The sequence below is a fragment of the Pecten maximus genome, chromosome 5 (genome assembly GCF_902652985.1).
Source record: "Pecten maximus chromosome 5, xPecMax1.1, whole genome shotgun sequence".
NCBI classification, from domain to species: Eukaryota; Metazoa; Mollusca; class Bivalvia; order Pectinida; family Pectinidae; genus Pecten; species Pecten maximus.
This window is the reverse complement of record NC_047019.1, coordinates 30124553-30148769: the sequence shown is the minus strand read 5'-3', so window position 1 is coordinate 30148769 and position 24217 is coordinate 30124553. Positions and strand designations below refer to the sequence as shown.

The window sequence follows — 24217 nt, the reverse complement described above, 5'->3', positions numbered from 1 at the left end:
GTTCTGACAATTCATTGACAATTACTCAACCATCGTTCCAACTGTTCTGACTATTCATTGACAATTACTCTAATCATCGTTCCAACTGTTCTGAAAACTAATTGACAATTATTTTATTATTTTATTTTAGCTCTTAAATTCAGGTTATTCTTTGACAACATAGTATACAAAATGTATTGGTGCTACATAGTATGAAAGTAGGAAAGTAGATGAGGTAAATTGTTGACCGTTTTCAATTCCCAATTGTGGTTTGTGTAAATTGCGGACAAGGTACAATTCCCCGAGGTGGTTTGTGTAATTGTGGACAAATTACAATTCCCTGTGATGGTTTGTGTAAATTGTCGACCAACTTCCTAGAATGAAAACGCAATAAGAGAAAACCGATTTAAACAGTAATTCAATTGCGGGCAAAATATGAACTAAGTATAGAGTTCATTTTCTGCTTTGTCGATGGCAGTCACCATACAAAGCTGGATGCAATCCAGAAAACGTGACCATCAGGCATATCAAGCTTTGAACATGTGTGACTTAAGTCGAAATAACATTGTCGTACATAATCTTCGTCAACTTGCAACTTCGTCAGAAGGTGACGTCTATTAAAGAAGAAAACTGTAGGTAGGGGGAACAAGGATGTTACTACAATATGTAGAAAAAGAAAATAAGCAATTTGGAAATTGAAATCGCTATATTTATTTTACAACGTAGTTAGCTGTCCGTGTCGATTACGTTTAAATAAAGATCGATGTAGTGTCTTTGATTCCAATTTCTATGTAGTATAGATGTACATTGGCCACTGACCATTGGCTAAGCCATACACATTATTATTGATCGTTGTCCATTGGCTGTCACACAGCTTGGCCACTGTCCATTGAATAAGCCATACCCTTTGCTCACTGTCCATTGGCTAAGCCACATAGATTGGTCACTGACTATTGGCTAAGCCACATAGATTGGTCCACACACTTTGGTCACTGTCCTTTGGCTAAGCCACATAGATTGGTCACAGTCTATTGGCTAATCCAAAAAGATTGGTCCATACACTTTGGTCACTGTCCATGGGATAAGCCCTAGATTGGTCCATACACTTAGGTCACTGTCCTTTGGCTAAGCCACATAGATTTGTCACTGTCTATTGGTAAAGCCATACATATTAGTCACTGTTCGTTCGCTAATTAACGCGCTTTGGTCACTTTTCGTTAGCATCCATTGGCTAAACTATACACATTCGTCACTGATCATTTGCTAACCACATTGATTGGTCACTGATCATTTGCTAACCACACCGATTGGTCACTGATCATTTGCTAACCACACTGATTGGTCACTGATCATTTGCTAACCACACTGATTGTCACTGATCCTTGGCTAAGCACACTGATTGGTCACTGATCATTTGCTAACCTCACTGATTGGTCACTGATCATTGGCTAAGCACACTGATTGGTCAGTGACCATTGGCTAACTATACACATTTTAGTCACTGATCGTTAGCTAAGCACACTGATTGGTCACTGACCGTTGGCTAATCACACTCACGGATTGGTCCAATTTTCACTTACCATTGGTCACTGCATGACCGTAGGCTAACTACAGATTGGTCACTGATCATTGGCCTTCTGCACAATGTCGTATTGTCACTGACCATTAGTTAACTATACACAAATTTGTCACTGACCATTGGTTAACTATACACAGATTGGTCACTGACCATTGGTTAACTATACACAGATTGGTCACTGACCATTGGTTAACTATACACAGATTGGTCACTGACCGTTGGGCGTTGGCTAACCACACTGATTGGTCTTTGTACATACGTCGGTCTACAAGTACAGCAAAAACATATATATTTCTGAGTATAGGGATTAGGGAGGATGATTATTGTGACCCAGACAGAGTTATGTTGGCGGTAAAATATAAACAAGTATTGTGACTCGTCAGCTGAAGGTGAATGTGTTAAGTCATATTTACACAAAGGGTCAGCTACATGACCTTGAGTCTATTCACAATTTTGATAATATTGACAATTTTGATATTTAGTTATCTAATTTATTTATTCAACATCACTACCATGATCACTGCAGGGACCTTACGAATAGTGAAAAGATTTAGGCCTCGGGCTGACAGGAAAGTACATAAATCCGACACAATTAACCGGTCTCTATTTTTGGCTCCTAAAACCTTCCAGGCTTATGACCTCTGACCTACGGGTACATCCTTTGTCATCACATCTGGTATATTACACTATAAGATCTCATTTAGTTTGTTACATAGGTTTTGATTGGTTCATATTATTCTGTCTATCAAGCTAATTGGACTCCCGAGTTGAGAACTGTTTGGAAAGTCGTCAGTGAAGACTTCAGGATGACAATCTAAAAGTAAGTGAACCTATAAACCAGAATGATTCAATGCGTTGAATATGAGAGGACAACGCCATTTATTATCAATAGGGGTCTTTAATTAATATAACGATTAACATGCAGATTCTTACAGACTTTTTTCAATAGTTTATATTACACGACAGTTTTCAAAACCTACGTGATCCTTTACCAAGTTTACTAAATATGCGTGTCAAGTTTTGTTTTGTTTTGAAAACATATTTGAGTTAACCATACAATACGCCGTATTCCTATAATGTAACCTATAAGTCCGAAACAGTATAATTTTGTTTATATACTAGGCCTAGTATCCAAAGTGACACGTGTTGCGCATAACCTACGATACAGCAATAAAAAAAACCAGCAATCTTCTTCGGAAAATTGGTTTGCCTTTATCAGAGACGTGCGATATACATGTCTCTACCTATACTCCGGACAAAATTAGGTTGCCTACTCGTACAAAATATTGGTTTGCCTATTCATACAAAAAACACTTGCCTGCAATATTTAAAAGTTTCGTAGATTTGCCTGCAATATTTAAATGTTTCGAATAGGCCTAATCAGAGACCTTATAGGTCTCTGGCCTAATGTACTCTAGAGTAGCGCTATTCCCACGGAAACCCGCGAACTTGACCGGGAATATACGAGAGAGCCAATCGATGAAGTTATTGTGGTTCTCAGATTTCATTGGCTAAAATCTGTTTTCAAATATTGTTCTTATCAAAATACTCATTATAATAAAAGTTGGTTGATACAATTACATTATAATATGAAATTAATATTTGATGAAGGTAAACGTAAAGCTTAATAAGTCTTTGGTCTAATTACATTATGGTCGAATCAACATCTACGATATATTCCATTTCCTGTAATGGCGGCATCCTTGTTATCACGGTAAGCGCGTATGGAAAGAGTAATTTTGTGTCATTTCTGAATTCATTTGGAATAATTTCACTTTTTAAAGCTTCGGGTGCTTTCATTATGTGAAAATGCAACATTTTTGATCAATTATATTGTATGATGCTTCCTGTCAATTCCATGTAAAATTGAGAAAACATACCGATTGCGTTGATAATTTGCCGGTGCATTGTTTATTGCAGCATGTCTGTCTATGTCACTCCAGAGCAAAACTTGCTTTGAAAGCATTCATTTAACAATTTAAGCGGACTTCTGATGAATTTTTATATGGATCCTTTCTGTGGCATACCCAACTAATCAAAATCAAAAACAAAGATCTCAGCCACTAGAATAACAGTGAATAATAACAACGTACCCGGTCGGTAACCCCACACATTCAATACCTCAATAGTGAATACCCATTATTTTTAAGATTATGGGACATGAATGGGATGTATAAACTAATGTATAAGGCCTATTACTCAAATTTCCGAAATAATTACTATTGGAAATGATTGTAACTCAATATTACCAGAAGATAGGTACTTGAGGACATGTATGAGTGTGATTTTTCGTTAAATATGGTGAGTAAGATGAGAATAAATCGTTTTATAGCAATCAGATACTTAATTGGATTTTAAAAAGTTTACAATAATAGCAATCCATGTAGCGGCCTTAAAAATCATAAAGGCATAAACAAGTAATTATAGATCGAAAATCTAGCTAAGTCTCCTCAGAGAATCTTCATTCTATCTCAAAGATATGAGATATTATCGTCACAAGTGTACACCTGATCATTTCAGTGAACATTTACATCACATACACTGCCCATGATTTATTATGTGGTATGACCACTTTAGTCAAAATTTTGTATCCAAACTCAACTCGGGCTCTGCTAATAACAGACATTCTGCAGTCTTCTTCTAATGGAAGTTTGTGCTATAGCACTTCAAGAGTTAGGTTCACGAACAAGGGAAGATGAAGATTTATGAATGAACTAAATAAGAGTTAAGAAAAAAAATCAAATGGTCTGGTATTTTTTGTTTGAAAATGGCATACTTTAGTTAGTGGATCATTTCAGTTTTTTTTACTTACCTCTAATTAATATAATGCATTCAGAACTCACCATATTATCTCATATTTAAGTCAAACTCCCAAAACTTGCTGTTTTCTCCTGAAAATTTCATTCTCAATGCATCAATTTTCTTACCAAATTGAGGCTAAAAGGTGTCCAATTGGTTAAGGTGTCCGAACACTTTATCACTAGCCCTCCACCTCTGGGTTGCGAGTTCGAAACCTACGTGGGGCAGTTGCCAGGTACTGACAGTAGGCTGGTGGTTTTTCTCTGGGTGCTGCGGCTTTCCTCCACCTCCAAAACCTGGCATGTCCTTAAATGACCCTGGCTGTTAATAGGACTTTAAACAAAAAACAAACAAGAGGCTAAAAGGTCCCATCCCAAGCCACTGGAAAAAACCTTACTGTATATCTATATTCTGCCTCAAATTTATAGACAGGGAAAAACTGCCTATATGTACCAACTAATTATAATCAACCCAAAAAAGGTTACCTGCACTCTCAACTTTTACACCCTCCTTCACATTCTTTATCTTTAATACAATACAGCCCAGGTACTTCAGCTCCAAGTTCCCATAAAAGCCTTTCATTCTCTTAGAGCTGACTCGGACTGTTTACATTTGTCATCAGCTCCATTGATTCTGTTCTATACAATGGTTATTTTATTTTAATATCAAGTTCTACCTCCAGTATTCTATGTGGGTAAGGTAGCTACAAAGTATAGATATTGATCTGTAAAATGTTTTACCATGAGTAAAAAGCTATTGAAACATTCCAACTTCGTTCTCTTTTAAAACTAAGCAAATACCCAGCATTAATTATGGCCAAAGAGAATTTCTCATCAGCTGCAGTCAACAAGACATGTTTCTGAACTGCAGAGCACCCAGACTTCCAGAAATCTAACTTGCATTCAGCATTATGCAACTATCAAATAAATATGGGTTCACTACTTCAGCTCGGTGACAATGATCAAATTGATATAATGGTTTAAGTCACATTGGTCCATTCTTTTTAAATGACAATGGCAATGAACCATAGACCAGTTTAAACGCCGGTGTGATTTTTTTCTACCCAGTGAATTGAAGCATCTTTTTTGCAACAAAAATTAAACAAGTGACTAAAGTAACTAAAAATCATCTGCAATAAAAAAAGGTTTCACACTAAATTTGTCCTGGAAGAGAGCTCTTAGTTTTATCTTGACTTGGGTTTGAAAGTTCATGTCTGTTTTGACACTTTATTTGTCGGTGAAAAAGTGTTTACTTCTGAAACTGACTCCCTATTGGTGTACTGCCATGCTGATAGTGCTAATGATTAAGTCTCCTTGCCCAGCCATACAGCTAAGAAGATATACTTCTTTTATAAGTTGCACAATCCTTTCTTTCTTCAATCTGCATGTTGGATTAAACCCAACATTCTGTCACATCTGACTGCTCTTCCTACATAGACAGTATTTCTATATGAGAACAAAATCTGAATCACATTCTTTGACTGACCCCTAGCTAGCTGTCCTGTTGGTCCAAAAAGTATTTGTGTATCCTATATTTTGTGCCGTTTGTTTTTGTTTTTCTCAGCCAACCATCAGATATATGGCCATTTTAATTTTGACAAAAAGTTATTCATAGAACATCATCATCTCTGTTCAATTTCATAAGTAGGTTCCTCTTTTATTTAAAGCTGTTGTTACCCTTATTATCCCCTCGCGACGAAAGTCGGGGAGGGGATATAGCGTTCCGTTCGTACGTAAGTACGTACGTATGTTCACTTTTTGTCAGCGCTCTTGCGACTTCATTTTTGAACAGATTCTGACCAAACTTCATATATGGGTCCAGCATGGGAATACCTCAAACGAGTTCGTGTTTCAGGGTGCCAAGGTATAAGTCAAGGTCAGCGTTACTATTTATAGAAAATCTTTGTCAGCGCTCTTGCGACTTCATTTTTTAATGGATCCTGACCAAACTTCATATATGGGTCCAGCATTGGAATACTTCGAACGAGTTCGTGTTTCAGGGTGCCAATGTCAAGGTTAAGGTCACTGTTACTATTTATAGATAATCTTTGTCAGCACTCTTGCGACTTCATTTCTGAACGGATCCTGACCAAACTTCATATATGGGTCCAGCATGGGAATACCTCGAACGAGTTCGTGTTTTAGGGCGCCAAGGTCAAGGCCAATGTCACCGTTACTATTTATAGAAAATCTTTGTCAGCGCTAGCTGTAATGCGACTTCATTTTTGAACGGATCCTGACCAGCATGGCAATACTACGATAGCCCATGCCTGATAATAAGCCCATCCATGTCTATTGCAGTTCAGTGCAAATGACAACTGATGTTATTTCAATGTCCTGCAATAACCCCACCCCCCATTTTGCGTCAGAGTTCATGTGTTAGCACGCGAGGGGATTTGTATCGTTTGCGATGCCTTGTTTCTCATTGAGCTCTAGTTTTGATGGATCATTCTCAGATTTCATATGTAACCCTGGTACTGGTAGGTTCTCATTGTTTTCAAGTGATCAAAAGTAAGAGAAGACTAGAGAAAAGATCAGTCTAACAGAGATCCAATCAAGGTCATTCTATGGTGGGTGACATTTTTGGATTTTGACACGAAGGATTTTAATTTGACTCCCAGGATTTCCAAGTCAAGGACCAGTGATCATGACTCCCAATAATTTAGCCTATATGCAATGAAATTAAATGTGAGTGGTACTAGTTATACTCTCAAAGAAATTAAGATATTTTATGATAATGTAAAAGGGTATTCGGTACAGTCATGATCATGAAGCAGAGGTTAATCTAGACAGATGTTACTACGTAATTAGGTAGTATTCCCCGGCCCACTGATGGTGTTTTTCCATTTTAATACAAACAAATATGCCATCAAGAAAAAATCCCATAAAACAGGTGAAATCCCAAAACATTTTATGATATGTCGAAGAATTATAGCAAAGAATCGCTTTAAAATGTTAAAAATTAATGAATTATTCAAGACACTGCAGCCCTTCATTTCCCTTCATTTCATGGGTAGTATATATATAATCACCAAATCCTAGATTAACCCCTGACTGTGCAGTGTTGGCACATGCCAATTGTCATTCATTTATGCATTTGCTTGATTCAAATTGTAATAATGGAAGCCATATTAAGTTTTAGCAATGGTCAGCAAATGAATGTTTTTATGTAGTACACTTTACAGATTTTTTGACTACTTTTTAAAAAGATAATTCTGAATTTAAACACACTTGAGGAGATGTCTTCTGACAACTCGTTGCAGATTTATTGGTCACAAGTCCTTAGATTTAAATTTTCTTTGAATGTGATTATTGGGTTAATGGGAGTTTTGATACACATGAGTATATACTAGACAGTTCTGAGCTGTTTTAAAGTCATTGGTTACTAATGTCTGTTTCCTGTTTTTGTCTCACTAACAGATATGTCATGATAGATAGTTATAAACCAGTCGAGGCCAGGAAATGTTGGTAACATTCTGATCAGTCAACCAGTCCAGCACACAGCAGTGTGGATCTTCAAAACATTTCACGTACAAAAATTAAATAGTTGCATAAATCAAACACCTAAATTGAAAATGTCTGGTCACATATACAATTATGTATGTCTAGAGAGTCTTTTCCTGTAGTAGGCTGTTAAATGTGCACAAGATCATATAATGACAAAACCAGTTTTTTTAAATGTCATAAAAATATTCTAATGTTTGAATCAATATTCGAATCTGAAAATATATCTGATTACATAATGTGATTGTATTATATGTACCATATTTATCTGACAATAACCATTAACTTGTGCCTCCTAATAAACCTGCCCATGTCTGCAGTTCTGCAAAATTACCTGTTATAGGTATATGTAGTATTATTTCATTACCGTGTAATTCAGTGATTGGCTGATTATCAATTACCGGTATAATAAAAATTACTTTGGTAATTGGAAGAAAAAAAGGTATGAAACAAATAAATCAATGCCATAATTGGACAGCCAATTGGAATTTATCAGTTGACTTTAAATTTATAAATATGAAAATACACATTTTGAAAACAGGACATTTTCTTGACTCGAAAAGCTCAACCAAATTCACATAAGCTACCCTTACTGAATTACCTTTTAAATGTGAACTTCTTTTTCAAATATATATTTAAGCAGTGAACAGTGATTTTAATGATGCAAATGTAGCATGGAAACCCTAACGGGTTCCCATGCCATTTGCCTACCATACAAAATTGCTGCCATATCGACTATAACAACATTAAAACCATTAAATTGTTCAAATCTTATATTAACATTGTCTTACCATTTTCGTCAACTTTGAAAAAAAACTAAACCAACACAAAAAAACCCGCCTCTTTTAATGTCACATGACCCACTGGGTGTTATAGCCTGAGGCACTGGGTGTTATAGGCGTATGGTGGCAACTGCCTCTTAGCTTTGTGTCAATGGGGAAATGCGGAGCAAATGTAAACATATACCCATACTATTTTTTTTAAGTCAGTCTGTAAAGGCGATTGTGTTTGATAATCCACTGATTATATACAATGTACATATGTGTATTCTATTCCTATCACCAGTGCCCTCCATATATATACTTTTAGTCAGAGTATGTGTTGGACCCTTTGGCAGGATAAATATGGTAACAACAGAGAAATGCTATTAACATGTTGGTAAGGGGGACCAGGTGTATTGCATGTCAGCCAGCTTCATCTGAGTATTTCTGATTAATTATGTACCATTGATTAAAAACTACAACATGCACACTGAAACTACTGCATACCGACTACAGACTACATACATGGCAAAATGTGTGTATTTTTGATTCACATGTACTGGGTAAACATGTTTTTATTTACAAATTATATTATAATTTTAATGATATATGTTATGAAAGTTTACTGGTAAAGGTGTTTTGACTGTCCACAATAACAGCATATGTATTTTGTTACTTCCAGAACATGTACATTATTTGATAAAAGTTGGGTCCATGTCAAATTAGAAGAAAATAATACACCCATAAGCTTAGACATGCCTTTAAAATATACATGTATGTATGTGATAAATGTTTGCTTCAGTGTAATGTAAAAAAACAAACACATCACTCAAGTATGTTGAGTTCAAATTTCTACATGTATAAATTATATATATACAATATATACAATCTTTGTGTGTGACCAAACTTAACTAAAATGAATTTCTTCACAGTTTGAATTTTCTGTAATTTGTAATAGTAGTTAGATAATCATACTTTGGATACCTGGTATAGGAGATAAAAATCTGAAGTATTTGTTGTCATGGTGACTTAGTTTATGGAGTGCAATGCTAGCTAGCATTGCCACTTTACCAGATGCAATTCACATGGACCTCACTTAAAAAATCTTAGTCACATTATTAATAAGATATTTTGATTGGAATGTACTGGTTGTAAACTAAAAGGAGCTGTACGTATACCTTGTTGCCATCAGCTTATATTAGCTGTTGCACCCTCCTTCAATTAAATTGATCAGTGTACATCCAGTCTAGAGATGGTGTCGGGTTCAACACATTAGCTCACCTGTTGTACTGGGATTGTAGTTACATGCAATTACCTGCTAACATTGTCGCATGTCTACCAGAGTAGCTGTAGGATAAAATGGCATCCATTATCTGTCAGACATTCATGTGTGCATTTGCAGGAGACTTAAAAAAAATTATTATGTAGACTTTGGTTGACTCAAGCTTCATGCTTTGAATGAGAAAGGTGTTGATACTCTGATTTGAATCATAATTTATAGCTTGTTAAAAGAGTACCAGTTGAACTTATGAATTAAACTGTATGTGACCTAAGATAGGTTAACTATTGGCTATTCATATCTTTTTATTATCAATTACTTTTAAATATGAATCTTTAGGCTATCTTTTTATCCAGATGTAAAAAAAAAAAAAAAAAAAAATGAAGGGAAATCCGTACAGCATTCCTTTAATCAATACTATATTGTGGAACATGTAAAACATGTACAAACATTTATATGCATAACACACTCATAAAATATATGTGATGAATTTTGAACTATCATTTGAACAGCCACAAATTTGCAAATGACCTGTAATTGGCTGTACACATTATCTGATTAGGAAATTACGGTAATGTATATTATAAATATACTGAATCAAATCAGACCCTTCCTCCCCAGAAGAAATGTGTATTTGCACCAGATCATGACAGCATGCAAGGCTGGTAAAGCTATATATCCTGGAGGACAATTAATAGTTAATGGATAAAAACTTCATCAAGGTTCTGTCTTTAGTTCATTCATAACTTTAAATGTTTCATGAAACTCCTTTTCAAAGTGAAACAGTCTATAAGATGATCAAGTTAGTTCACTGTGCACTTTTTTGTGTGTATGCGAAAATGCATTTTCACATGCTGATCACTCTGTCCCAAAAAAAAATCTTCTTGACATGCAGTTTTCCCAATGTTCCGGTTGACTAATTTTACCTGATCGTTGAGTCATAGTGCATCCAAATTTTACAGGCAGCATGTTTTTAGCTGTTTACACCTGTCTGATAAGTTTTTCTCGCCCTGGCCATGGGAAGTGCTACAGGACAAGTAGGTGTTTTTCCTACCGTTATAAAGTACTAAATTTTTATGTAATTTTTCCAAGATTTGCAAGGCTAGTGTTTCCTGTAGAACATAAATATAGGTCATACGATGCTTGAAGGCAGCTGGGTTTGAATATCCATCACTCAAGAAGCATTAAGATTGGATCAGGGTCGGGTGGTACAGCAGTCTAATATTTACTAGTAAATGTCATCGATTGGAAGAGGATTATGGGAGTTGGAAGGCGTAGTGTCTTTGTTAGTGCGAGCATTTTGAACCATTGCAACATTATTGTAGGAAGTTAGAAGCATCAACCTACCAAGGACGGACCTTGCCTTTAGTCTGTCAGTGACGCAGATGTCTTGCAAGATATTTTTTATTCATATGGAAATAGATTTTAAACATAGGATTTGGCTTTGAAATACTTTAGTATGTTATGGAAGCGTGATTCTCACAGGCTGCGAAGGATGGGCTCTTTACTTACATGTGAGTGGCATATATACAAATATCATATCTATGAATATGTGATGATTTTTTTTTTCCAGTTGTGAAAGTATTGTTTTCAGTGTTTTGGACTTAATGCCTGGTGCATAAACTGCACATGTTATTCTGGTGTTTAAAAAGCTGGATACTTAATATCTATTTGGGAGGATGTTTTTTTTTATACACATATTTTGAAGTTCATGAAGAAATGTGTGGCTGTTTTTTATGGTACACTAATTTGTATGCAACTATATTTTAGATATGTGTGAAATAGATAAGGTATGGTATATTTATATATACATGTACATGGATATAAATAAAAGTGGTTTAAAACAGATTTGGAAGTATGGGAGATCATTTAAATTGAAATATCAACACACAATATCTGGTTAATCTGTAGATGTTGCCATTAGACAAAAAAATAAAGAAAAAAATACTACACACATGTAGTATATAGTTATAATATACTGTTAATGTTGTGCAACATATCAAAATAGTAAATTATAATTGTTGAAGAGCTAAATTAAATATTCATGTTATTACATTCATAAATATGTTCTTTTGTATTATTCAGTACTAGGTAAAATGTTAGCTTTATTTACCAGAATATTTGAAAACCATTGTGAACAAGTTATATTTAGAAGCTATATATATTAGCTTGTTTCAGTCAAAAAAACATGACTTAAGGTTGAAAGAGATCTAGACTCGCAGGATATTTTTGACTGCTTGTATACTTCAAATGATAAAAGAGTACAATTGTGATATTTGAAGCCTTTTTTCTTTGATCAGCTATCAAACACATATTTGATTTTCACTGATATTGTTGACACTGCCCATGCAGTATATGTTAATTACCACACACAGTAGTGCATCTACTAAAAAAAAAAAGCAAGACTAATTACCGCCTAATAAATTACAGAAAGAATTTACACTAGATTTTTCTAAGGTCATTCGAATTCACAATTGAGCTCTTTGACATACACTTACAGTCCAATGTATCAGAAAATCATCGGGGTCATTTGCAATTTTTGTGCTTTACATCCCCAAGTTAATGTACCTCATTGGATCCAAGATGGCGGAGCTGTGATTCTTTAAATTCACGCAAATGTGCTTTTTGTTAAAAATGGGATCTCTTCATTTGCGATGAAATCTTGTAAATTAAATGTGTCAATTGGCGGAACTATTTAGGTATTGATTTTACATCAGCTATACAGTTACATTGTAAAAACAGGGGGGAGGGGGAGGTTTTTATGTTTGAAGCAAGTGACGGCCGCCATCTTGGGAACTGTCACTTGAGATTCAATTGCATTTCCATTATACATTGTATACACATGTATACAATATTGTACCTATCTGATAAAGGAACACAGGACAGGACCCGCATATCTGAGTCCTAAAAATCACTGATATATGTTGTTTAAACAACACAGATTCACTAATTTTAGAATAGTCTTTATCTATGAGGTTATTTATAATTACGTAGTCTTTGAATACCATGCTTGATTAACAGTACGTTTGGAGGATGTAGTATTTAGCAGGTCTGAAATGGTGGTTGATGTAAATATGTTTTGATTCTGACATGTTACTTATTTTAAACTATTGCAGGTAGGAAAGATAAAAACCCCACAATGCCCAGAAGTCGAAGAAGCACAGGCAAGAGCCCTGCACCAGTTGCAAAGGAAGAGGCTCCCGCCACTCGTAAGACACGAGGGGCTGCCGCCCCTGCCGCAGAGACACCCTCACCAAAAAAGTCAAGGAAAAGGAGCCCCAGCCCTTCCCCTGCACCAAGGTAGAGTTTATAAAATTAACCACAAGGTTTCTAACAGGAATTTCCAGTAATTTTATAAGTAGATTTACACCTGCACCAATTATGATGGACATGACTTTGTTATCTATGAAGTTAATGGTTTTAAAACTCAATAATTTCTTTTTTCTAATTATGATTTGATAAACTGATCCATTATACACATCTGTCACATTGCATGCAAACTTGATAATATAATATAATCCTGCATAATGCAGCTTATTCATTCAAAGACTGTGCACGCATGTGTGCACAGTGTAGTGAGATTGTTTTACCTGGCCTGTTGTTTCATGTTGATGATGTATCTTGGTTAGTTTTGAAACCTAATGCACATGCTCTACCATTCTCAAAAGACAGTTGTTGAGAAATATTGTATTCTGATATGCACAAATCCTTTAGAAATTAACATACATGTATTTAAACCTCCACATAAAATGCTACATTGTGATTTAAATGTTGTGGTGATTGCTCTGTTTACAGGGGTAGAAGTAGAGGAAGAGGTGCAAAGGAACCTGACACTAAAAAAGAGAAAGGACAAGGTGTGATATGTTTCCTCTCTTAACTACTGAATGTTGTACTGCTAGTTTCTATTGAAACGAAATAAATACATCATTTGTGTTCTTCCAAAATTATATTACACAAGTATTATGAATATGGTTCATAATGTCAGGTTTTCTTGAATGATTATCTGAAAATGATGCTGAAGAAACAGATATGAAAAGAAATAATTTAAATCAGAAAAAACATAATGACATTCTCATTAATTGCAGTATATTGTTATTTTCTAGGTGATGATGTAGAGGAGCCAAGTCCAAAGAAGGGGCGAGTCACTCGAGCTGTGATGCAGCAAGATGCAACACCGACTCGTGGGAGGGCAAGTAGTAGTCGCAAAGCTGCAGAACCAAAAAAACCTGCTCCTTCACCAACCCCGAAAGGTCGCTCCAGCTCTCGTCAAAAGGCTGCTCCTACTCCAACAAAGGCAGAAGAACCATCAAGATCACGCAGTAGGTCTAAGCCGGCAAAACCTGAACCCAAAACACCTGAACCCAAACCAGCTAAGGCCAAGAGCCAACCCAAGAGTCAGACCAAGAAAACACCTGTTAAAAAGGCAACACCTAGTCCCAGGAAGGCCCCAGCTAAGCCTAAACCATCACCAAAGCCCACTGCATCAAGAAGCAGAAGTAGGGGCAAGAAAGAGGAGAAGGCAAGTGACATGCCATCAGCGCAAATTATTCTCACAAAGATTGATAGTCCTACTAAATCTAATACCAGCTTAGCAGAAAAAGAAACATCACCACCTTCTAGAAGTAGAGCTCGTTCTTCGGCAAAGACTCCGCCTCAGAAGGCCAGTCCTAAGGAATCTAGAAGATCTAAATCCTCTGAGAAATCTACTCCTCCAACTCGTCGTGGTAGAAGGTCTGCAGAAGCCAAAGAGGAAGTTGAAGATGAAGCTAAAGAAGAGGACAGTAAGGAAAATGAGGATGAAGAGGTGGCATCAGAAAAAGTCAAAGCTGTAGACGAATCTGCTAAGTCTGAGGAGGTAAATAAAGATGAGGAGATGGATACAAAAGATGCTTCAGCAGAAACTGAGGATAAAGTAGTAGAGACAGAAAAAGAAGTTGCGGAAGAAGAAAATGAAAAAGTGGAGGAAAGTAAAGACAAGATTGAAAAAGAATCAGAGGAGGAAGAAAGTGGAAAAGTAAGTGAAGAGGAAAAGAAAGATGGAGAAACTGAGACTGCAGATGTAGAAGAGACTGATGAAAAACTGGAAGAGGAAGACCAGAAGCAAGAGGAAGCAGTTGAGGAAAAAATGGAAGAGGATGTAGTGAATGATAAGGAGGAGCCTTGTAAGCCAGAAGAGGAGTCGCCAGCATTAAAATCCTCACCACCATTGGAAACTTCACCAGTAAAAGAATTACAACCATTAGACCCATCTCCAGCAAAAGAATCATCAGCAACAGAGCAATGTAAACCACCTGAAATTGAAGAAATATCAGATGATGAGCCCGTAGAGGAGGAACCAATGGAAGAGGATGTTGTTGAAAAACAGAAAGAGGAAGAATCAAAAGAAACAGCAGCTACACCAGCTGCTGAAGAGTCTATGACAGCTAAGGCAGAGACTGCCCAGGAAGTCCCAGAACCTGTAATCACTGACGGAGAGCAGCAAAATGGATCCCCTGATGATCCTCTTTCTTCTCCGACCCGTAAACGCAAGTGGGATGAACTTGATGACGAAGGAGAAGATGCGTCTCCAAAGAAGGTCCGTCGATCTATTGACATGACTGATGTCACAAGTGAGGGAGTAGTAACTACGAATGGGGAGGATCAAATTTCAAAACAGGAGACAGAGGAGGAATCAATGGAAACCAGTGTAGATCAGAAGGTGCTGGAGCCAGAAGTGGCACAAACTTCCACAGATACAGGAAATCATAACATTGAACAGGACTATGTTGTAGTAAATATGGATGAAATACCAGCAGCTAATAGCACAGAAGTCTTACAATGCATACCTACAGAAACCCCTACAGAAACCCCAAAAAAGGAGGCAGCTACTGATTTAGCAGCAGAACAAAGTCAATCGATAGCTCCTGCAGCAGAGGTGGTGTCTGATGTTAATCAGGAACAAACAACGGCATCATTGTCCTCTCCTACATCAGAATTTAATCCAGTGCTGTCCAGGAAATATATCCCCAATCCATCATACCATCAGTCAGGGGACACAAACAAACAATTTTCTGTGGTTAGTTACAACATTTTAGCTCAGTGTCACTTAGAGAGAAATGACTATTCATTTACAGAGTCTCAGTATTTAGCAGAAAGTTATCGTCATCAAAATCTCATGAAGGAAATAGAATACCTTGGTGCAGATTTAGTGTGTATGCAGGAGGTAGGACCCAAGTACTTTGAGTCAATGCTCAAACCAGCTATGACCAGGTAAGTAACATTTACTTCAGATTTGAGAAAGTTTTAGTCGTAAACCTTTTAATTTGTAGCTATAGCTATTTGATATCTGTCTTCTATTTTGTAGCTTTTAGTTTTGACCAAAATTTTGCATATTTTTTATTATAATCCATACTTCATTCACATAATTATCTTAAAACTAGATGCCCATCAGCAGGTATCATCTTATCAATTTGGTGTTGGGACTCAAAAGCAACTAAATAGAATCATTTGCAATAGCTTGGATATTTTTCTAACTATTTCTCAAGTAATAACCGTTTCAGCTGTAATAGTGTCACTGTGTTGACTAGGGCTGAAGACAATTATTCACCATTTCATGTTATTTTGGACATTACAATTTTTGATGAATAGGCTGGGATATGAGGGCGTAATGAAGAAAAGGACACAAGATTATTTTGATGAGGGAGAAGCAACTTTCTACAGGACCAGCAGATTTTCTGTAGTGAACACCCAGACTTACTCCTTAGCAGATTTAGCAGAACAGGTAAACAAACCCAAAAACCTTCCCTGTTCTCTTTCTGGTTGATTGCTGGATATTATTGGTTATTGTCTGATTATAGGCTTGGTGACTTTACCTTTATGTGAAATATTTCATGAGATTTTGATTATGTGTGTATTACTATAAGAATTATCTCCCTTCAGGAATTAGAAGATGGTGGTGTGAGTGATGAGGTGAAAGTATCTATCAGAAAATACCTGGACCTGCCAGACGTTCTGGTGCTGACTAAGCTACGTTGTAACACGACAGGCAATCTACTGTGTGTGGGTAACATTCATGTCCAGTGGGGCAAGATGGAGATCCCTGATGCTCAATGTATACAGGTAAGTCTGGGTTGTGTGTCGGCTCTTATGTGGTGTACAACTTGCCAGACATCCAGACAAGTCTTTTAATCATTGTCGCATTGACACTGTCACCGTGTAAAATGGAAATGTTTAAATGTCTGTGATATATTATTTTGCAAAGCTGCCCGCTCGTTACATATATAAAGACTAGTGCTAACAGTACACATTGTCCTGCACATTAAAAAAGAAAATCTCAGGGTTTATAAATTTTATTACCCCATAGATTTAACATTTGACCTTTTGGTGATGTTTATTGTTGCAAGATATTTCCTCGCAGTTCATAAGGATAACCTTTTTTCAGATCGATGTATCCTTATATTAACCTCAAAGATGTTGCTAATTGTGTCACATCCATGGAAGGAATTTGGGCATTCCACTTTGTCAGCACATGTATCTGCCACACTCTAATTAGACCTAGTGTTGAGGTCATTTTCTCAACTGGTATTTGTTATAGGATTATTTTTTGCACCCAGTGTCCTCTTTGGTCAGACTTTAATGTTATGGATTTATATTGTTTACAAAAGCAGTAATTGCTTAATCTGACATGTTATTTACTTTACATTTTTTGGGGCTAACATCTTTAGTCAGAAATTTAAGAACCTGTTTTAAGGCTGTTGAGTCACCTGTTCTGGACTCTTCCAGGATGAATGTCAATCAAACACACAGCAGGCATGATTTCCACGTCAGCACAAAAACAAAACAAACAAATCACATGTTGTGGACACAGTTGGAAGGTGTCCCGACACTTAATCACTAGCCCTTCACCTCTGGGTTGTGTGTTCGAACCGTAGGCCGGTGGTTTTTCTCTGGGTACTCCGGCTTTCCTCCACCTCCAAAACCAGGCATGTCCTTAAATGACCGTGGCTGTTAATAGGATGTTAAACCAAATAAACCAAACCAAAGTGTCCTATATGTATTTGCCTTTGAAATTTGTGTGGTAAACATTATGTATCCACTTAAGCATTTATAAGTTTCCAGTTCTCGATGATAACTTGGTGAGCTGCTACTGTTTCGCCTGCTCCACCTCTCAGATGACATAGTTAGAACAAATTTTTGACAGCTTTTCAGTGAGTTCCATTACTTTTCTAACCCTGCGCATGCCATCTGTGCAAAACAGCAAAATCAGCTGCTTTCTATTATTATTATTGAGCTACAATCCAATGTAAGCAGAAGCGCCACAAAATATTTACGATCTTCTCAAGGATATTGGCGGAGTGTTTGACACAGTTAAAGGTACATAGTACACTTTTGGTAACAGATGAAACAAAGTAAATTTATCTTTCAGATTGTATGTGCTATAAAGGAATTAGCAAAGCAGGGTGGTAGCGATTGCCATGCTCAGATCCTTTGTGGAGACTTTAACTCTGAAGAGACCAGTCCCGGATACAAACTAGCCATGGAAGGTTATATTACTGACGAAGTTCTCAAGCAGCTACAGGCTCTAGAGAATCTAGAGATGCCGGATTCAAGTGTAAGTGACTAAAATGCTTTTAAGTAGAGATTGATTGATAAAAGGCATGTCAATAATTTGACATAACATTGTGCCAGATTATAATGGTGCTCTCAAAATTTCTTTTATTCTGTTGAAATCTTTCATTTTCCCACAGATTGACGTATTTGTATACTGTAAACGTTGAAATTTTCGCGAGGGGGAAATTACGCGGACTCCCTTTGTTCGCGAAAATTTTCGCCAAGCGTATTATTTTGATATCTATTTTTTCGTAATCTTGAACTACCAGCGAAAGTGGATCGATCGCGAAAATTATCCCCACGTGTATAGTTTACATATTGAAATCGCAAATTAACCCCCCGCGAAAATAATCACATTAACAGTAATTTACTGAGTAGAGTATAGAGCTCACAAGACCGTGCCAAAGTTTCTTACATACATTTGGCTCCCACAAAACGCAACTGAAGCTGTAGCTAGCATTGTCATATCTAGGCCAAGTTTCCTGTGGCCCCAACACCAAATGACAAATATTTTGACAGAAAGACGTCTTGTATTATGAAGAATGTTATAGAATTACATTTATAATGAATGGGCTTGAGACCTATAATAAGAAAAATGAAATGGAACTATAAGAATAACCAGTTTTTACACTACACAAATAATGTATGATGAAGCAAGGTATTGTGATAGTAGGATAAAAGAATTTGTATGTGTTACAGAAGGCAGCACTTGTTAACCACCTTTGGAGAGCATTCCAGCACACATCAGACCTGAGGAGTGCCTACCAGTCAGCACAGGTCAGTGGTCTACACCAGGGCATACTGTATTGTTACTGTGTCTCAACACACAGGTCAGTGGTCTACACCAGGGCATACTGTATTGTTACTGTGTCTCAACACACAGGTCAGTGGTCTACACCAGGGCATACTGTATTGTTACTGTGTCTCAACACACAGGTCAGTGGTCTACACCAGGGCATACGTATTGTTACTGTGTCTCAACACACAGGTCAGTGGTCTACACCAGGGCATACTGTATTGTTACTGTGTCTCAACACACAGGTCAGTGGTCTACACCAGGGCATACTGTATTGTTACTGTGTCTCAACACACAGGTCAGTGGTCTACACCAGGGCATACTGTATTGTTACTGTGTCTCAACACACAGGTCAGTGGTCTACACCAGGGCATACTGTATTGTTACTGTGTCTCAACACACAGGTCAGTGGTCTACACCAGGGCATACTGTATTGTTACTGTGTCTCAACACACAGGTCAGTGGTCTACACCAGGGCATACTGTATTGTTACTGTGTCTCAACACACAGGTCAGTGGTCTACACCAGGGCATACTGTATTGTAACTGTGTCTCAACACATGCAGGATGTCTCTAGTTGAAAACTGGTGCTATTATGGTTGTCTACTGAATTGCTGTAGTGTTTGCACTGCACTACTCTAGCAGCCTCTTTACTCCTCATAGTATATCTGCATAGGATCTACTTTGACCAGTTTTATATTTAATAATGTGGTTAGGCCAAGAAAATAACTTTCAGGAAGGTTTTTGCGAAGAGTCAGGATGACCTGTAGCCTGAAAGGCATTAGCACATCTCTTTATAATTGTGCTATGGTACTGATATTTAATATTAGGGTCCCTTTGGGGTAAGACTTTTTACTCCCGGAGTAAAACTAAGGGATTTTTGAACAAAAAGACCTGCTTTATGTTATGTTTTTTACTTCCAATATTTTTTTGCATTTGGAAGATAGAGATTTTTCAGCTATTTATGAATGATGTCAATTAAGGTTGAGTAACACTAATTAATTCTTTCTAGTACAAAATATAAATCTTATCCAATATGCAAAACAATACAAATTTATATATTTTAATTATTTTCTGACAAACATTTGCAAGATGAACTATGCTGTTCAGCAACAGCTCTGGTGTAAAATTGTTGTGCAGTCATATGGTATTCCTGAACAACATCTATTTTTAACTTCTGAAGTTCCACCAGTGGGATTCAGCTCTAACTTACCTGAATTGATGGTCCTGTTGTTATTTTTCGGGTTGGTCTGAAATCCAAGATGGATGCCATGGCACATTTTAAACTTTGTTTTTAAACAACCCAACTTCAACCCAAACTGGCTTGAAATGATCCTGAGATGATGGTCCTGACCGAGTGTTGTTATTTTTCAGCCAACATAAAGTATTGCACAATAACAATTGTTGTCAATACCACAATACTGCTTCTGAGTGTATACTTCACTAGCTGCAATAGTACTAAGGGTCTTTTTTTTTAAATCAAATGACTATTAAGGCCCATGGGGAGGGGCTTGCTTGCTTTGGATGGACATTTTTCTACAACTTTGATTTGATTTTTGTGGTCATAGGTCAGGGTTTAAGGGTCAAAGATCATACTTGACCATTTGAAAAATTACTTAAAACAAGACCTACCTGCCTTCATTTGTCTATATGTTTTGTTCTGAAGTATAAGAATGGAAAATGTTTGCTGTTATCCAGGGATGTGAACCATCGGTGACTTCCTACAACCGGGTGATGCTGGCAGCAGTTGACTATATCTTCTATTGCGGCAGCAATCTTCACAATGTTGGGGTACTAGAGACAGCCAAAGAGGGCAACATCAAAGCCACAGGCGGTATCCCTGACCGTCTCTTTCCATCAGATCACGTCTCCATAAAAGCAGTCTTCGCATTTTCATAATCGCCGTTACAGGTAATCTAAAATTAATATATTATATTACTAATTTTAGTGCCCTATATTTGAATCTATAAGTACTCTAATCATATAAGTAAAGAGTAATTGAAGAAAATGAAATGTTTAGGTCTGATCATAATATTGTGTTTCACTTACTAACATTAGTTAGTAAAAGAAAGTGTAAGTAAGATATAAAAATAGTACATAGTTTTCTGAAATTGAAGTGGGTGTTCTGCTACTTTTCTACTGTATACAGACATTCATTATTGTCTTGATAAAATTTGAGTAATATGTGATAAGAGGATGTCTGTCTGTCTGCCATTAACTTGTATTTCTCCCCCTACAACATTATTAGTGCCCTATCAATGAAACTGGGGGGGACTATTGGCTTCCTCTCCGTCCAACTGTCTGTCTGTCATCCACTCAGGTTTTCTGCACTTTTCTCAACCATGCTTCAAGGTATGTTAGTTAAAGTTGGTATGTAACTTCAGTAGGAGTAGCTACAGATCAGGTCTGAGTTTCAGGGTTTTTGGTCCTGATAGGGGACGTATTGCTTTAGCAATACCTAGAATGCTTATTATTACATTTTTACCAGTGAAATATCAAAAATTATTCATTCTATAAAAGTGATATTTTTCACTAGTGAAGAATATCATATTTTTCACTAGTGAAAGATATCACTTTTGCTGATTTGACCAATCAAATTAATGATTAGAAAATACCAAAATAATTGACCAATCAGAAAACCCGACATATATGTCAGCACCTGGACAAGGGAAACTACTTTTTTTGTTTACAAATTATCGCTGTAGTCATAGTTAGCATACGGGGTAGGGTTTTCGTTGATAAAAAATGTAATAAACAGAATATCTAAGTGTCTTCAGTAAAACCAAATATATTTCACTCGTGTGGCTAATATTTTGATATTTTTCACTCGTGCTGCGCACTCATGAAAAATATCAAAATATTAGCCCCACTCGTGAAATATATTTGGTATTACTGAAGACACTGTTAGATATCCTCTATTTATTCACCCAATCACTTTGAGACTTGGTCTATTCTAATCACTCTGTCTGTCTGTCCACAAATTTTGTTTCAAGCTGATAACTTATGTATTCATTCACTGATTTACATGAAATTTGGTCAATATATCCATTCATAAAAATACATACTAAGGTTGAAATTCAAGGTCAAAGATCAAGGTCAAATTTTGTATCTTTGCATTGATGAACATTTTTTTCTGACAATGTGAAGAATTGTTGGTCTGTATTAAACATAGGATCAACTAACCCAAGGTCAAGGTCACCAGGTTAGATGCCAAGGTCACTGGGTTAAAGGTCAAGGTCAAATTTTGTATACAGTCAATCTGTCATATCTGACCTTCCAAGGGAAGCAATAAAAATGTCACATATGACAGGTGGTCTCTTAATCCAGGTTCAGGTAACTAGTATAATAGATAACCTTGGGAGGGGAAAATACGGTCACATATGAGAGGGTGTTGCTTAATTCATGTGGTCGCTAAGGCAGGATTGACTGTATTTTTACTGATAAATATTTTGTAATGACATGATGAAGCGAAGTTGGTTGAAATTAAACCAGGAGTCAACTGACCACAGGTCAAATGTCTGGGTCAAATTTTATATATTTTCACTGATGACGATTTTGTTATGACATTTTGAAGCAAAGTTGGTCGGAATTAAGGCAAGAGTCATCTGACCAAAGGTCAAGGACACTGGGTAGAATGTCAAGGTCAAATTTTGTGATCTTTTTAGTGATGAACATCTTATGTCACTATGTAGCAATATTGGTTGGAATTATTATGGTAAACAAGGATGCAGGTGACCAAAGCAAAGGTCAAGTCTTATCTTGAACCAAAGGTCAAGGTCAGATTTTGTTTCTTTTCTATTATGAATATTTTGTGATGACCTTCTAGTTCTTCAAATTCTAGAAGGATATTTTTCAAACTTCATATATAGGTTTCCCTTGGTCCCAATTCTGCCCATTCAATTTTGAATCTGATAGTGAAAAAATGGCCGACAGTTGGGCATCTTTGAAGTTTGTTTTGTCTGTAAACAATATTTCTAAGAAATTTCTTAGATTTCTTGGACTTCATATTATCAAGGGATAATAATGAAGAGGGAAAGTGGAGATAATTCTTTCATTACACCGATAAAGATCCTTAAATGTATGGGCTCTAAGATCCCTCTTTAATCTCATGTTATTCAATGGTTTTCGCCCTTTGATGATTTTTTCTTCTTTTTTTTGCGAATTTCAGAACTGAATCTAATTTTAACAAAAATGTTTTGTGTTTTTAGATATTCACTCATTTCATCACATCCATCAACTTCAGCAAGGAATGAAGGATTGGATACAGCTAAACTGGTCTGGATACAAGTCATTGGAGCATGACAGCATAATCAACCTCATTTATGTTGTATTCAAACCAACTCTCATTCATCCTTATCGTCTTCATCATCAGACTGATCTTCCAGTGCAGTAAAAACTTTTGAACTACTTGGTACAGCACCACAAAGTTTTAAAAGCAAATTGACATTTTGAAAAGGTCATATATGAATAGAACTATTGCCTAAACTCATGTTCAGGAAGAAAGAACCAATGATCTATACACAGTTGTTTTGTAAAACCTATTTTAATTCTTGTTAAAATTAATTGCCAAATAAATTTTTAAACCAGTTGATATACTGTTGTTTTAAATTATCTATTCAAAATTTTGAAAATTAATAGTTTGTTTGGTGGTTGAATTGGAAATGATATATTTTATTTTGAAACACATTGAAAACTTAAAAATATTACAAGATATGATTTACTCCAAAATTTGTTTCTAGTCATTGGATTTTTGCAACATCTATAACGTCAAATTATGGACATTATAGTATACTATACATGTCATGCATGACTTGCTAAATAGTTAGAATTTAAACTTATTTTATAGAAAAGATAAAACACATCTCAGTTATACTTTTGTCTTTGATAAAGAGTTCATATAGAAATAATTTCTTGTATTTTTATATATTTGTAT

The 24217-nt window shown here is 36.3% G+C and overlaps 1 protein-coding gene across 1 annotated transcript; it reads left to right on the top strand.

Moving 5' to 3' along the window:
- Positions 1-3212: 3212 nt before the first annotated feature.
- LOC117327764 (muscle M-line assembly protein unc-89-like) lies at positions 3213-23877 on the top strand. The gene is made up of 10 exons (XM_033884902.1): positions 3213-3272; positions 13017-13200; positions 13696-13754; positions 14004-16149; positions 16528-16660; positions 16819-16998; positions 18305-18490; positions 19189-19266; positions 20983-21195; positions 23493-23877. Exons 2-9 carry the CDS (start codon positions 13040-13042, stop codon positions 21181-21183), a joined length of 3144 nt encoding a protein of 1047 aa, XP_033740793.1. The 5' UTR covers positions 3213-3272; positions 13017-13039; the 3' UTR covers positions 21184-21195; positions 23493-23877.
- The last annotated feature ends 340 nt before the right edge of the window (positions 23878-24217 follow it).